The sequence below is a fragment of the Echiichthys vipera genome (genome assembly GCF_963691815.1).
Source record: "Echiichthys vipera genome assembly, chromosome: 9".
Classification (NCBI taxonomy): domain Eukaryota; kingdom Metazoa; phylum Chordata; class Actinopteri; order Perciformes; family Trachinidae; genus Echiichthys; species Echiichthys vipera.
Genome location: NC_139834.1, coordinates 2,625,444 through 2,640,318, shown reverse-complemented (window position 1 = coordinate 2,640,318; position 14,875 = coordinate 2,625,444). Strand labels below are relative to the sequence as shown.

At 45.6% G+C, this 14,875-nt stretch overlaps 1 protein-coding gene across 1 annotated transcript in view; it reads left to right on the top strand.

The window, feature by feature from the left end:
* Positions 1-210: 210 nt before the first annotated feature.
* The window catches only part of magixa (MAGI family member, X-linked a), a gene marked incomplete at its 5' end in the record, with an annotated part of 28,054 nt that continues 13,389 nt past the window's right edge, over positions 211-14,875 (top strand). The window contains 14 exons of the mRNA XM_083920449.1: positions 211-252; positions 334-571; positions 801-917; positions 5,658-5,777; positions 6,776-6,949; positions 7,530-7,752; positions 7,876-7,946; positions 9,375-9,542; positions 10,909-11,078; positions 11,156-11,255; positions 11,362-11,536; positions 11,936-12,560; positions 13,762-13,825; positions 13,931-14,149. Coding sequence (XP_083776575.1) covers positions 211-252; positions 334-571; positions 801-917; positions 5,658-5,777; positions 6,776-6,949; positions 7,530-7,752; positions 7,876-7,946; positions 9,375-9,542; positions 10,909-11,078; positions 11,156-11,255; positions 11,362-11,536; positions 11,936-12,560; positions 13,762-13,825; positions 13,931-14,149 — 2,506 coding nt within the window. The remainder of the gene's footprint in view (positions 253-333; positions 572-800; positions 918-5,657; positions 5,778-6,775; positions 6,950-7,529; positions 7,753-7,875; positions 7,947-9,374; positions 9,543-10,908; positions 11,079-11,155; positions 11,256-11,361; positions 11,537-11,935; positions 12,561-13,761; positions 13,826-13,930; positions 14,150-14,875) is intronic.

Sequence of the window (14,875 nt, the reverse complement as noted above, 5' to 3'; positions counted from 1 at the left end):
GAGGTAAAGAAGCGTCCTAGCTAGATAGCGAGGAGGTCAACACACTTCCTGGTTAGGTAGTGAGGAAGTGAGGAAGCATCCTACTGAGGAAACAAGGAGGAACTGAAGCGTCCTAGTTTGGTGGCGGTGCGATACAGATCTTTACAGGTGAGAACGGTCTAGTGAGCGTGCTCAGTAACGCTCTCTCTTCCTGTCTGCAGCTCGGACGCCATGTCTAAAGCGACGGTGAAGAAGCTGCACTGGCGCTCGAAGGTAACGCCCCGTGTTTCAGATCATTCTTCCGACCTCAGCGGACGCCGTCGGGTCACTTCCTGTCCTCCTGTCCGTCCCCAGGTGCAGGAGAGCTTCGTCCCGCTGGGCGGCGGCTCCGGAGAGCTGGGGTTGGCCATCGGGGGCGGGGCCGACTACGGCGAGTTCCCGTTCGTCACCGCGGCACACGGGGGCGGGCCCACCGTGGGCGACATCATCTTAGAGATCGGGGGGACGCCCGTGTTAGGGATGACCCTCGGTGATGTCAGAGGAGTCCTCAACTCCTGTCCTCATCCAATCAGAATCAAGACCGTGTCCCCGGGTGAGTCTGCTCCCACGTTGTGGTTCATTTCCTGTTTACGTTCGTCTAGACTTTTATTTTGAAGGGCAGTCACGTGTGAGGGATGAAAACTTAAGATTAACTTAATAATAAACTTTTCTTCATGTGCAGTTGTTTGTTTGAGTGTCGACGTAACATCATCAGCTGACTGTGTCGATGGACTAACTGATGACATCACTGTGACATCACTTCCTGTGTGTGTGTGTGTTAGGTTCGTCCCTCTGTAAGGACCTCAGGTTGTACCTCAGTAAGTGTTTCACTCCCGGCTCCATGGACAGTCAGCTGCAGCAGCTCATCAGAGAGAACCTGTACCTGCGAGCTGTGCCCTGTAAGACACACACACACACACACACACACACACGCACACACACACACACGCACGCACACACGCACACACACGCACGCACGCACGCACACACACACACACACCTGCACACACACACGCACCTGCACACACACACACACACACGCACGCACCTGCACACACACACACACACACACACACGCGCACGCACGCACACCTGCACACTAACACACACACACCTGCACACACACACGCACCTGCACACGCACGCACACACACACGCGCACACACACACGCGCACACACACACACATACGCACACACATCCAAGCACACAACACACAAACAGCTGTGCACGCACACACACACCTGCACATGCAAACACACACACACACCTGCGCACACGCACGCACGCACACACACCTGCACACACGCGTGCACAAACCCACACACACACACGCACACGTGCACACACACACGCACACACACCACACACATACCTGCACACACACACGCACACACACACCTGCACAGACACACAGACACACACACACGCACGCACGCGCACACACACACACAAACACACACACACACACAATTTAATAATTAGATTTCAGCGTTGAATCAACACTCTGAGTCACTTCAGTATAAAACCAGCTGGTGGTGATTCTGGTCCCGGTCCCCCTCAGTTTAACGGCCAAACTCCACGGGCTGCGTGCGCCTGAGCCAGGACGCCGTCAGCAGAGCGAGTCCGTTACGTGCCTCTGATCCACAGAGCTCCTGAGGGGGAGGGGGGGGGGGGGGGGGGGTGGACCAGGCTAGTTTTTACTTTATTCAAGGTTAAATATGCATAATTAGGGGCGTGGTCTCTTGAGTGACAGCTAGCCTCTGACCCTCACTTCTCCTCGGAGGTATACGTCACCCAGACGGATGTACGCCCCTCCCCCCAACGTCACATACATGCCCTTTTTTGGTCAGAGGAAATGAGGTGGAGTTCAAATCTGACAAGACGGAGACTCCTGTAGGCGAGGACGATTGGATCAAGTTGAGAGAACAGACCTGACGGAGACGCTACGTCTGTTTTTTAAACAGTCTGCGGTTAAAATCTCTGCGGCGCCCCGGCCATGCACGCTGCACGCCGCACGCCGGCCGTGTAGTTTGACTGTTAGATTCCATCATGTTGAAAATTAAAGTTCAACCTGAGCAGCTGCAGGTTTCTGTCCTCTGAATAAAGTGTCTGTTAATGATTACAGGAAGTGTGTGTGTGTGTGTGTGCGCTCTCGTCGTGTGCCACCATGGGCTTAGTGGCCAAAGCGCGGTACTGCAGCACTCGCCTGTTTGAGTCGCCCATTCGCTCCCATACATGCGGAGAAGAGGAGATTAACTCTGAAAACATTTTTAGACACAAATCCAAAGTCTCATAATTTTCTACTAAAAGAAAATACGTGGGCGTAACTTTGGACTCGACCAAAATGGAGTTAAAGGCCGGAGAAGGGGGTGCATCGCTTAAAGAAACCGCAGTGAAACACCTCCGGCAGCTTAGGTCCCGTCTCCGTAGAGCCGCAACTCTTCTGCTCTAAGCTTCTGTGCATTGTCTGAGGTCTTTTTATTGTTTTTCGTGTTGTTTCGTGCTTTTTTTTACATCCCGTGTAAAAAAAGTCCTGCCGCGTTCACGAGAAGCAAAAATGGCGGCGTCCTTAGGGGGCGGTTGCGTCACTGAGCAGCTTTTCCATAGGAATGAATGGGGCGCCATTTTTAAGTCGGCTGTCTGTCCTTTTTTCTGTGCGTGGAAACGTGCGTCATCAGGACAACACACTGCAGTTCACACATCTGTAACAAGACTACAGCTTTGTCCCTCTGTGATGACATCACGGCAGGTACGACCAGGCAGCCTCGCGACGGGGAGATCTCAGGGGTGGACTACAATTTTGTCTCCATCGAGGAGTTTTTCTCTCTGGAGGAGTCTGGAGCTCTGCTGGAGAGCGGCAAGTTCAAAGGTTTGTAAGACAAACACCCACAGAACACTGTCCCTTTAAGAAACCAACACACTGTCCCTTTAAGAAAACAACACACTGTCCCTTTAAGAAAACAGCACACTGTCCCTTTAAGAAAACAAACAGTACACTGTCCCTTTAAGAAAACAAACAGTACACTGTCCCTTTAAGAAAACAGCACACTGTCCCTTTAACAAGAAAACAGCACACTGTCCCTTTAAGAAACCAGCACACTGTCCCTTTAAGGAAACAGCACACTGTCCCTTTAAGAAACCAACACACTGTCCCTTTAAGAAAACAGCACACTGTCCCTTTAAGAAAACAGCACACTGTCCCTTTAAGAAGACAACACACTGTCCCTTTAAGAAAACAAACAGTACACTGTCCCTTTAAGAAACCAACACACTGTCCCTTTAAGAAAACAAACAGCACACTGTCCCTTTAAGAAAACAAACAGCACACTGTCCCTTTAAGAAACCAGAACACTGTCCCTTTAAGAAACCAACACACTGTCCCTTTAAGAAAACAACACACTGTCCCTTTAAGAAAACAGCACACTGTCCCTTTAAGAAAACAAACAGTACACTGTCCCTTTAAGAAAACAGCACACTGTCCCTTTAACAAGAAAACAGCACACTGTCCCTTTAAGAAACCAAACAGCACACTGTCCCTTTAAGAAACCAGCACACTGTCCCTTGAAGACAACAACACACTGTCCCTTTAAGAAAACAACACACTGTCCCTTTAAGACAACAAACAGCACACTGTCCCTTTAAGAAAACAGCACACTGTCCCTTTAAGAAACCAGCACACTTTCCCTTTAAGAAACCAGCACACTTTCCCTTTAAGACAACAAACAGCACACTGTCCCTTTAAGACAACAACACACTGTCCCTTTAAGACAACAGCACACTGTCCCTTTAAGGTTAAATATTAATATTAAATGTTCCTGTTGATGAATATTTAAATGTACCGGCGTGTTTCTCACCGTCCAATCACAGGGAACTATTACGGGACGCCCCGCCCCGTCCACATCGGCCCTGAGAGTCCACCAATCACGTACCAGGAGCACCGCAACCTGCTGAGGAACTTCAGGACCAGGAGCAAGTCCCTGAGCAACCTGGAGAAGGCCGTGGAGGAGGGCGACAACAGCGAGGAGGACAGCGCCCAGTCAGGTCAGGTCAACAACAATAATAACAATAACAACAACAATCACAACAACAATAATTACAATAATAACAACAACAACAACAACAATAACATATAATAACCATAACAACAATAATAATGATAAACCTGGAGAAGGCCGTGGAGGAGGGCGACAACAGCGAGGAGGACACAGGTCAACAACAACAATAATAATAGCATTATTAATCACTGTTTTATTATTATTATTATTTTAATTAAAGCGCCCTGTCAGGTCGCTTTGATAACAACAATAATAATAAAATAACAGTAATAATAATAATAATCATCAATATAATAGAAACAATAATAATAAAAACAATAACAATAGTAACAACAATAACTATAATAATGGAATTATTAATAAATGTTTTATTATTTTTATTGTTGTTATTAAAGCACCCTGTCAGGTCGCTTTGATAACAACAATAATAACAAAAATAAATGTTTTATTGTTTTTATTAAAGTGCCCCGTCAGGTCACATTAAAAATAATAATAATGAAACGTTGTTTTCACTGAAACGATCACAAATGTAAATTCAAATGAACTGAAGCTCTTTTCCGTCTCAGGATGTTCAGCCGGGGCCCCGCCCACCATCCTACCTCTCAGCCAATCGTGGGAGTCGGCGGTGGGGAGTCGGGAGGGAACAGAGAACGGAGGAGGAGGAGGAGGAGGAGGGAGAGGAAGAGGAGGAAGAGGAGGAGGCGTGGGGAGAGGAAGAGGAGCAGCCGATCCTCTGCCTGAGAACTGGGAGCTGGCGTTCAGTGAGTCAGGAGAGCCGTACTACATCGAGTGAGTCCCACACGCTCCTGCAGAACATCACAAACATATATATATTATATATAATATATATGTTTGTCCCACTATATTACCCAGCATGCACTCTGTCTGATGGTGATGATGTCACTCTTTCAGCCATAAGTCAAAGACGACCAGCTGGCTGGATCCTCGCGCCCAGAGCAAAGACGCCGCTGCCTTCACCGAGCGTGAGTCCCAAACCTGTGTTCATCCAGTGGCTGCACACACTCACATTAGTATATATTTTAAAATATTCAGATATTTATATATTTAACTTTTTTAATATTAAACTTTTTAAATATTCAGACTTTTTAATATTCAACTTTTTAAATATTCAGATTTTTTAATATTCAGATTTTTTAATATTCAGATTTTTTAATATTCAGATTTTTTAATATTCAGATTTTTAAATATTCAACTTTTTAAATATTCAACTTTTTAAATATTCAGATTTTTAAAATTGTTATCTACACATATTCTTCTGCTCTAAGCTTCTGTGCATTGTCTGAGGTCTTTTTATTGTTTTTCGTGTTGTTTCGTGCTTTTTTTTACATCCCGTGTAAAAAAAGTCCTGCCGCGTTCACGAGAAGCAAAAATGGCGGCGTCCTTAGGGGGCGGTTGCGTCACTGAGCAGCTTTTCCATAGGAATGAATGGGGCGCCATTTTTAAGTCGGCTGTCTGTCCTTTTTTCTGTGCGTGGAAACGTGCGTCATCAGGACAACACACTGCAGTTCACACATCTGTAACAAGACTACAGCTTTGTCCCTCTGTGATGACATCACGGCAGGTACGACCAGGCAGCCTCGCGACGGGGAGATCTCAGGGGTGGACTACAATTTTGTCTCCATCGAGGAGTTTTTCTCTCTGGAGGAGTCTGGAGCTCTGCTGGAGAGCGGCAAGTTCAAAGGTTTGTAAGACAAACACCCACAGAACACTGTCCCTTTAAGAAACCAACACACTGTCCCTTTAAGAAAACAACACACTGTCCCTTTAAGAAAACAGCACACTGTCCCTTTAAGAAAACAAACAGTACACTGTCCCTTTAAGAAAACAAACAGTACACTGTCCCTTTAAGAAAACAGCACACTGTCCCTTTAACAAGAAAACAGCACACTGTCCCTTTAAGAAACCAGCACACTGTCCCTTTAAGGAAACAGCACACTGTCCCTTTAAGAAACCAACACACTGTCCCTTTAAGAAAACAGCACACTGTCCCTTTAAGAAAACAGCACACTGTCCCTTTAAGAAGACAACACACTGTCCCTTTAAGAAAACAAACAGTACACTGTCCCTTTAAGAAACCAACACACTGTCCCTTTAAGAAAACAAACAGCACACTGTCCCTTTAAGAAAACAAACAGCACACTGTCCCTTTAAGAAACCAGAACACTGTCCCTTTAAGAAACCAACACACTGTCCCTTTAAGAAAACAACACACTGTCCCTTTAAGAAAACAGCACACTGTCCCTTTAAGAAAACAAACAGTACACTGTCCCTTTAAGAAAACAGCACACTGTCCCTTTAACAAGAAAACAGCACACTGTCCCTTTAAGAAACCAAACAGCACACTGTCCCTTTAAGAAACCAGCACACTGTCCCTTGAAGACAACAACACACTGTCCCTTTAAGAAAACAACACACTGTCCCTTTAAGACAACAAACAGCACACTGTCCCTTTAAGAAAACAGCACACTGTCCCTTTAAGAAACCAGCACACTTTCCCTTTAAGAAACCAGCACACTTTCCCTTTAAGACAACAAACAGCACACTGTCCCTTTAAGACAACAACACACTGTCCCTTTAAGACAACAGCACACTGTCCCTTTAAGGTTAAATATTAATATTAAATGTTCCTGTTGATGAATATTTAAATGTACCGGCGTGTTTCTCACCGTCCAATCACAGGGAACTATTACGGGACGCCCCGCCCCGTCCACATCGGCCCTGAGAGTCCACCAATCACGTACCAGGAGCACCGCAACCTGCTGAGGAACTTCAGGACCAGGAGCAAGTCCCTGAGCAACCTGGAGAAGGCCGTGGAGGAGGGCGACAACAGCGAGGAGGACAGCGCCCAGTCAGGTCAGGTCAACAACAATAATAACAATAACAACAACAATCACAACAACAATAATTACAATAATAACAACAACAACAACAACAATAACATATAATAACCATAACAACAATAATAATGATAAACCTGGAGAAGGCCGTGGAGGAGGGCGACAACAGCGAGGAGGACACAGGTCAACAACAACAATAATAATAGCATTATTAATCACTGTTTTATTATTATTATTATTTTAATTAAAGCGCCCTGTCAGGTCGCTTTGATAACAACAATAATAATAAAATAACAGTAATAATAATAATAATCATCAATATAATAGAAACAATAATAATAAAAACAATAACAATAGTAACAACAATAACTATAATAATGGAATTATTAATAAATGTTTTATTATTTTTATTGTTGTTATTAAAGCACCCTGTCAGGTCGCTTTGATAACAACAATAATAACAAAAATAAATGTTTTATTGTTTTTATTAAAGTGCCCCGTCAGGTCACATTAAAAATAATAATAATGAAACGTTGTTTTCACTGAAACGATCACAAATGTAAATTCAAATGAACTGAAGCTCTTTTCCGTCTCAGGATGTTCAGCCGGGGCCCCGCCCACCATCCTACCTCTCAGCCAATCGTGGGAGTCGGCGGTGGGGAGTCGGGAGGGAACAGAGAACGGAGGAGGAGGAGGAGGAGGAGGGAGAGGAAGAGGAGGAAGAGGAGGAGGCGTGGGGAGAGGAAGAGGAGCAGCCGATCCTCTGCCTGAGAACTGGGAGCTGGCGTTCAGTGAGTCAGGAGAGCCGTACTACATCGAGTGAGTCCCACACGCTCCTGCAGAACATCACAAACATATATATATTATATATAATATATATGTTTGTCCCACTATATTACCCAGCATGCACTCTGTCTGATGGTGATGATGTCACTCTTTCAGCCATAAGTCAAAGACGACCAGCTGGCTGGATCCTCGCGCCCAGAGCAAAGACGCCGCTGCCTTCACCGAGCGTGAGTCCCAAACCTGTGTTCATCCAGTGGCTGCACACACTCACATTAGTATATATTTTAAAATATTCAGATATTTATATATTTAACTTTTTTAATATTAAACTTTTTAAATATTCAGACTTTTTAATATTCAACTTTTTAAATATTCAGATTTTTTAATATTCAGATTTTTTAATATTCAGATTTTTTAATATTCAGATTTTTTAATATTCAGATTTTTAAATATTCAACTTTTTAAATATTCAACTTTTTAAATATTCAGATTTTTAAAATTGTTATCTACACATATTCACATTTTTATATATTTTTAAATATTCAGATTTTAATAATCAGCTTTTTTCTTCGTAGCTTCTTCAGCATTAAAGCATTTCCACACATTTTCTAGTTTAAAGTTAATTTACTGCTTCACTTTATTGGTTTTTGAATTAAACTAATTTAAGTTTAATAAATGAACAAATATTTAATCATTTTATATATTATTAGTTATTTTTTATGTTATTTGTGTTTATTTCTATTTAGTTTTATTTTTATGAATGAATTAATTTATTTCCTTTAGTTATGAATAAAAATCACGTCAGAAAAATGTTTTTAAAGGATTAAAAATGTAAAATATGGAATTATTAGATAACAAACAGCATCGGTTAGGCTTAAATTATGATTTAGTTGAAATTATATTATTAATAATCACAGAATTTCATGGTTTTTATGTTGTTTCACTTCCTGTCAGTGTGTGAAAAACTTTTATTTTGAAGGCAGCAGCCAGCAGGGGGCAGCACAGACACATCAACATCCTGTTCGCTTCTATTTTATTTTTCTTCTACTGCAGCTTTAAACGGCTTCTCACAGGAGGATTTTATTTATATATGTATTTATTTATTATTATAATTATTATTATAGCTTCAGTTGCAGCTGAGTGCATTCACTCAGGTGCTGTACTTGATTATTTTCATTTTTTTGCTGTTTTAAACTTTATAAATAGACATTACTCAACTGATAAAGATTGAAAATATAAATATATAATCAAATAAATAAACTCAGGGAGACGTTTCTCCTCCAAACTCCTCAAGTAGTTCAGTTTAAATAAATCTCAGGGTTCAAAATCTCAAATATTTCACTAAATAAAGAATTATTAAAGTGAAGTTCCCCCAAAAAATAAAAAGAAATTTGCGCAGCAGAACTTTTGTCCTCTCGGGTGATTCTGGGGACCCTCTGGAAGGGCCCGACCCAGAGGTTTGGACCCCTGCAGCTTAAACATTCAAACATTAACAGATTATGATAATAATAATAATAATAATAATAATAAATCAGGTGTGTTTCTCTGCAGAACGAGTACTTTTACTTTGAAACTTAAAATAGATTTTGCTGATAATACTTTAAATTCAGGACTTTTACTTTGAAATTCCTAATAAAAATAAAAATGTGCTTCAGTGCCGGAGTTCACGGAGCAGCCCAGCCAGCTGAAGGGCTACTCCATCCACACCCGCCTGTCCAAAGGGCCCCGCGGCTTCGGCTTCAACATCGTGGGAGGAAGTCGACCCAGAGAGTTTCTCCAGGTGTACAGCGTCACACCTGGAGGCCCGCCTGCCCTCAACACAGGTACGGACGCTAATGACACTGCTGTTAACACAGGTACGGACGCTAATGAGACTGCTGTTAGCACAGGTACGGACACTAATGACTGCTGTTAACACGAAACACCTGTAGAAACTCCGTACACCTGCTTCTATACACCTGTAGCAACACTGCACACCTGTAGCAACACCGTACACCTGTAGCAACACCGTACACCTGTAGAAACACTGCACACCTGTAGAAACACTGTACACCTGTAGCAACACTGCACACCTGTAGAAACACTGCACACCTGTAGAAACACTGTACACCTGTAGAAACACTGTACACCTGTAGCAACACTGCACACCTGTAGAAACACTGCACACCTGTAGAAACACTGTACACCTGTAGCAACACTGCACACCTGTAGAAACACTGCACACCTGTAGAAACACTGTACACCTGTAGCAACACTGCACACCTGTAGAAACACTGCACACCTGTAGAAACACTGTACACCTGTAGCAACACTGCACACCTGTAGAAACACTGCACACCTGTAGAAACACTGTACACCTGTAGCAAGACTGCACACCTGTAGCAACACTGCACACCTGTAGAAACACCGTACACCTGTAGAACCACCACACACCTGTAGCAACACTGCACACCTGTAGAAACACCGTACACCTGTAGCAACACTGTTCACCTGTAGAAACACTGCACACCTGTAGAAACACTGCACACCTGTAGAAACACCGTAGACCTGTAGAAACACGGTACACCTGTACAAACACCGTACACCTGTAGCAACACTGCACACCTGTAGAAACACTGTACACCTGTAGAAACACCGTACACCTGTAGCAACACCGTACACCTGTAGAAACACCATACACCTGTAGCAACACTACACACCTGTAGAAACACTGCACACCTGTAGAAACACTGCACACCTGTAGAAACACCGTACACCTGTAGAAACACCATACACCTGTAGCAACACTGTACACCTGTAGAAACACCGTACACCTGTAGAAACACCACACACCTGTAGCAACACCGTACACCTGTAGCAACACCGTACACCTGTAGAAACACCGAACACCTGTAGAAACACCGTGCACCTGTAGCAACACGGTACACCTGTAGAAACACTGTACACCTGTTTCTGTACACCTGTATAAACACCGTACACCTGTAGAAACACCGTACACCTGTAGAAACACCGTACACCTGTAGAAACACTGTACACCTGTAGAAACACCGTACACCTGTAGAAACACTGTACACCTGTAGAAACACCGTACACCTGTAGAAACACCGCGCACCTATAGAAACACCGTGCACCTGTACAGTGTTGTAATCAGCTGTTCACCTGGCTGTGTTCTGGTCTGTGCTCCTCCAGCGGACATCCTGGTCTACATCAACGACAGCTGTGTGTTGGGTCGCTCTCATAAAGAGGTGGTGGAGATGCTGAAGTCGGTGCCGATGGGTCAGAGTGTGGACGTGGTGCTGAGGAGAGGATACCCGATGCTTTATAACCCTGACGGATGTCCCAAACAGAGCCTGGAGACGGTGCCGTAGATTTCAGATTTACTTTACTTTAGTCTTCTGGAGCCTGTGTGAGTCACTAACATTTGATCCTTCAACAGCCACAGACCCCCACCGAGGCCCCCAACCCCCCGAATGTGAACCGCGGCCTGATGCACCTCACCTACAGCCGGACGATGGACACCAACGGCAGCACGCCAGGTCAGAAAGACTCAAGTCAAGTTAGAAAAGCTGAACATGCAAACTCCAAACTAAACTCAATGAAGTCACAGACCTGTGTTTCTAACTCCTTCACTGTGACATCCAGGACTGGGCCACACCCCGCCCTCCTACGCTGCTCAGCCAATGACGAACGGGCTGACTGGTCCGCCGACGCCCACTTCCTCTGACTCCCCGCTGGGTCCACCGCCCCCTCCAGAGAGGACATCAGCCATCAATCACAGTGACTCTGATGGTGGCCTGTCCAGCGTCGGAACAAGACGGTGAGAAGAGCATCAATGTTAGCATTAGCCCTGTTAGCATTAGCTGTGTTAGCATTAACCATTTTAGCATTAGCTGTGTTAGCAATAGATAGAGTACAACTTTAAATCAATACTAGATGTCGACCAGAAAGGGATTTGTTGTCAGTGAGACGTCGCGGTGATTCTGAATAAAGTCGTCGACCACAGTTGAGAAAACTACAGGAAGTGAGCGTTGTTTTGTCACTGGTGTGAATCATACGTTCGCACATTTCTTAAATAGTCAAAGTAAACAGTGCTCCATTGTTGTGGGGACCCGTTGAAGCTCCCTCACTGACCCCAGGGGGTCCATGGACCCCTGAGTTGAGAACCACTGGTTTAGAATATAAACCCTCCATTTTCTGCTCCTCCTCCTCCTTTCAGGTCTTCTCTGATTCGCTACAACAGCAGCACCCTCCCCGCCTTCTCCTCCTCCTCCCTCTTGCACCATCAGAGCTCCAAGTCCTCGGAGAGCGACCTGTCCACGTCGACGCTCCCCATGACCTCCTCGTCCTCCCACGCTCTGTCCAAACTGCCGCTCTCTCAGGCAGAGACGGGCCTCCTCCAAAACTCCACCAGCCCCACCGCTGCCAACAACTCCACCTCCGCCTCCTCCTCCTCCACACTTCCTGGCGCTCCTGTGCAGCGTCCGCCGATGCCCCAGACCTCCCTCGCCCTTACCCCGCCCAGAGACGTCCCAGCCTGCGGCTTTAATGGCTGTCCGGCCAATCACCAAGCGCCCTCCCCACCCACCCGTGGAAACCCGGGGTTGGTGCTGCCCCTGGAGGCAGCGTCCACCGGGTCAGCTCCCAGTGGAGAGCTTGTACCGGTGGCCCTCGGGCGCAGCGAGAGTGGCGGGCTTGGGTTTAGCGTGACGGCGGGGGGGCCAGGAGGTCAGCACGCGTTGGTGAGGAGGGTCTGGGATCGAAGACACTGCCCCTCGCTGCAATCGGGGGACGCTATAGTGAAGATCAATGGAGCAGACGTACAGAGCCTCAGCTTCTCACAGGTACATGACTCATCCAAGATCCAGCCAATCAGGGCCAAGGCGGTCTCAGAACGCTCCGCTCTCATTGGCTATCCAGAGGGTGGTCATTGTTTTGTAGATTTGCGATGAAACTTCTTCCTTTTTAGCATTTTAAAATAAAGTTGATGCTAAACGGGATATGGATACGGCTTAGTCCTGACGTAGCGAACGTTTAACTCACGTGAGCGATCAGCTGCTTCCTGTCGGCGGCTCGTAACGTGTCTTCGTCTCCACAAAGATGAAACATGGTCGACACCAGCTGACATGAAAGCACTATTAGCACTCTTCAGTCTCGACGCCATGACTTGTACAAATGTTGAAAACAGAGTGCATCCGCGGAGACTCTCTCCTCGAAGTAATTCGCGTCAGAGGTTTGATCGAGGACTTTCTGGTTCAGGGTTAAAAGTTCACAAACACCGAGACATGAAGACTAGTTTCCCGTACGTCCGGATTTCTGGTTGACCTCCAAAGGAAGTGGTTAAACAAAGATAAATCCTTTCCTGTCTGTGGCTCCGGTCACACTGCAGGTCTTAACGCACCGTTGCGATTTATTGCTCAAACGCTCCTGAAGTGACCCGCATGAGCATTTGATCATTGAAGACATCGCGCCACAACACTGTTTACGGAACAAAACATGGCAGCGGCAACCGGTGTTGAAGGACTTTGTCTTAATGCTATAAACAGTGAGCGGGTGATATCAGGAAGGAGGAAGAGAAGAGAGAAAGTTCATATTTTAATGATGAGGTCTAAGACTTCACTGCTGTCCTCCATGTTTGCCTTGATTCTGCTCCTGGCTCCCGTCTGTGGCACACTTTTGTTTTTCAATCAACTTTATTTGTCGTTCATTTACAAAACAGTGCTGCGCGGGTCAGGATGACGTCAAAGTCGCATTAAATGTGACCTGTCGGGTTCAAAAATATCTGATATCTGATTCAGTACCACATTTAAAAGTGGCCTAATTCAATGTGGCTTGTGCTGTTCACGCTGTCAACAGCACATCAGGTAGAGGTCACCTGGAACTGTAGTGTGAACGGAGCCAAAGTAGTAGTAGAAGGAAACTTTAGGGCTGGTGTCATCACATATAAAGTCCAGGGAAAGATGGACAGGGACGTGAACAGCCCCCTTGAATCTTTCCATTGAAACCCATTGAAGATGACAACCTTTGGTCCTTTTCTATCCTCAGGTCCAGAGAGTCCTGCAAGAACACACCAAACAGGGAGAGGTGGTTCTGCTAGTCTACAGAGGAGGTAGTAACTCCATCCATTCAGTGACGTTTATCATTTACAGCAACTTTATCAAGTTAATGTGTTTACAGGGCACTAACAGAGACAATAACGTCCTCCATCCTCCAGGTCCAATGTCTTCCCCAGTCGTCACCCCTAACCTCTACAAGCCCCTCCCGTCCCCTCACGGCCTGGCCACCCCTTCTTCCTCCCATCCTCCGACTTCAGCCGACTTGCCTTCCCCGTCCACGGGTGCCTTGGTCGGGGGCGTCCCCCCACTCAGCCAGGCTGGCTTGGTCCTGGAGAGTCCCCAGGAGGGGCACCTACCAGCCCCAGGGACCCACCAAGGTAACTACTCCGATCAAGTCCTCCAGTATTCTGTTTCCACCAACGCAAATGTAGTTCTAGTGTCGAGCTGGCGCTGGTTCGTTCCTTCGGAGAACTGATTTGCTTTTGCACGGCTAATAGAGTACCACGTCATTACGTCACTCCCAGAAACACTAGCAGCAACTTCAATTCATAGTAAATAACCGTGACACCGCCCACTAGTTTGTGGACTTCTGTTTAAAGCATCGATGGCCATCGTTCTCCCGCTATTTCGCGGCAGATGTTAACATATTTTGACAAGATGGCGGAGCTGAGGAGGAGCCCTAAGTCGCTGTCATAATGGCTCTAAGTTAGTAATAGTTTAACTCATGTGGGGCGGGTTTAAGACGACTGACCATGACTGACGACGATGACTGATCATTGATGATGACTGACAATGATTGACGACAACTGACGCGATGACTGACGAATGATGATGATTGATGACGACTGAGGATCGAAGACGAGTGACGACGACAAACGATTGACGACTGGCGATGATCGACGACGACTGACGATGACTCACTATGATCAATAATGACTGACCACGAAGACTGACAATGAATGATCGAGAATGATGAAAACGACAACTGACGACAATAACTGGCGACGACTGACGATAGAACTGTCAAACTTCACAGCGCTGATCAAATACAAAAGTGTTGGTGGCGCTCTGGAAGCAGTGTTCCTGTCCTGGAGTCGGTTCTT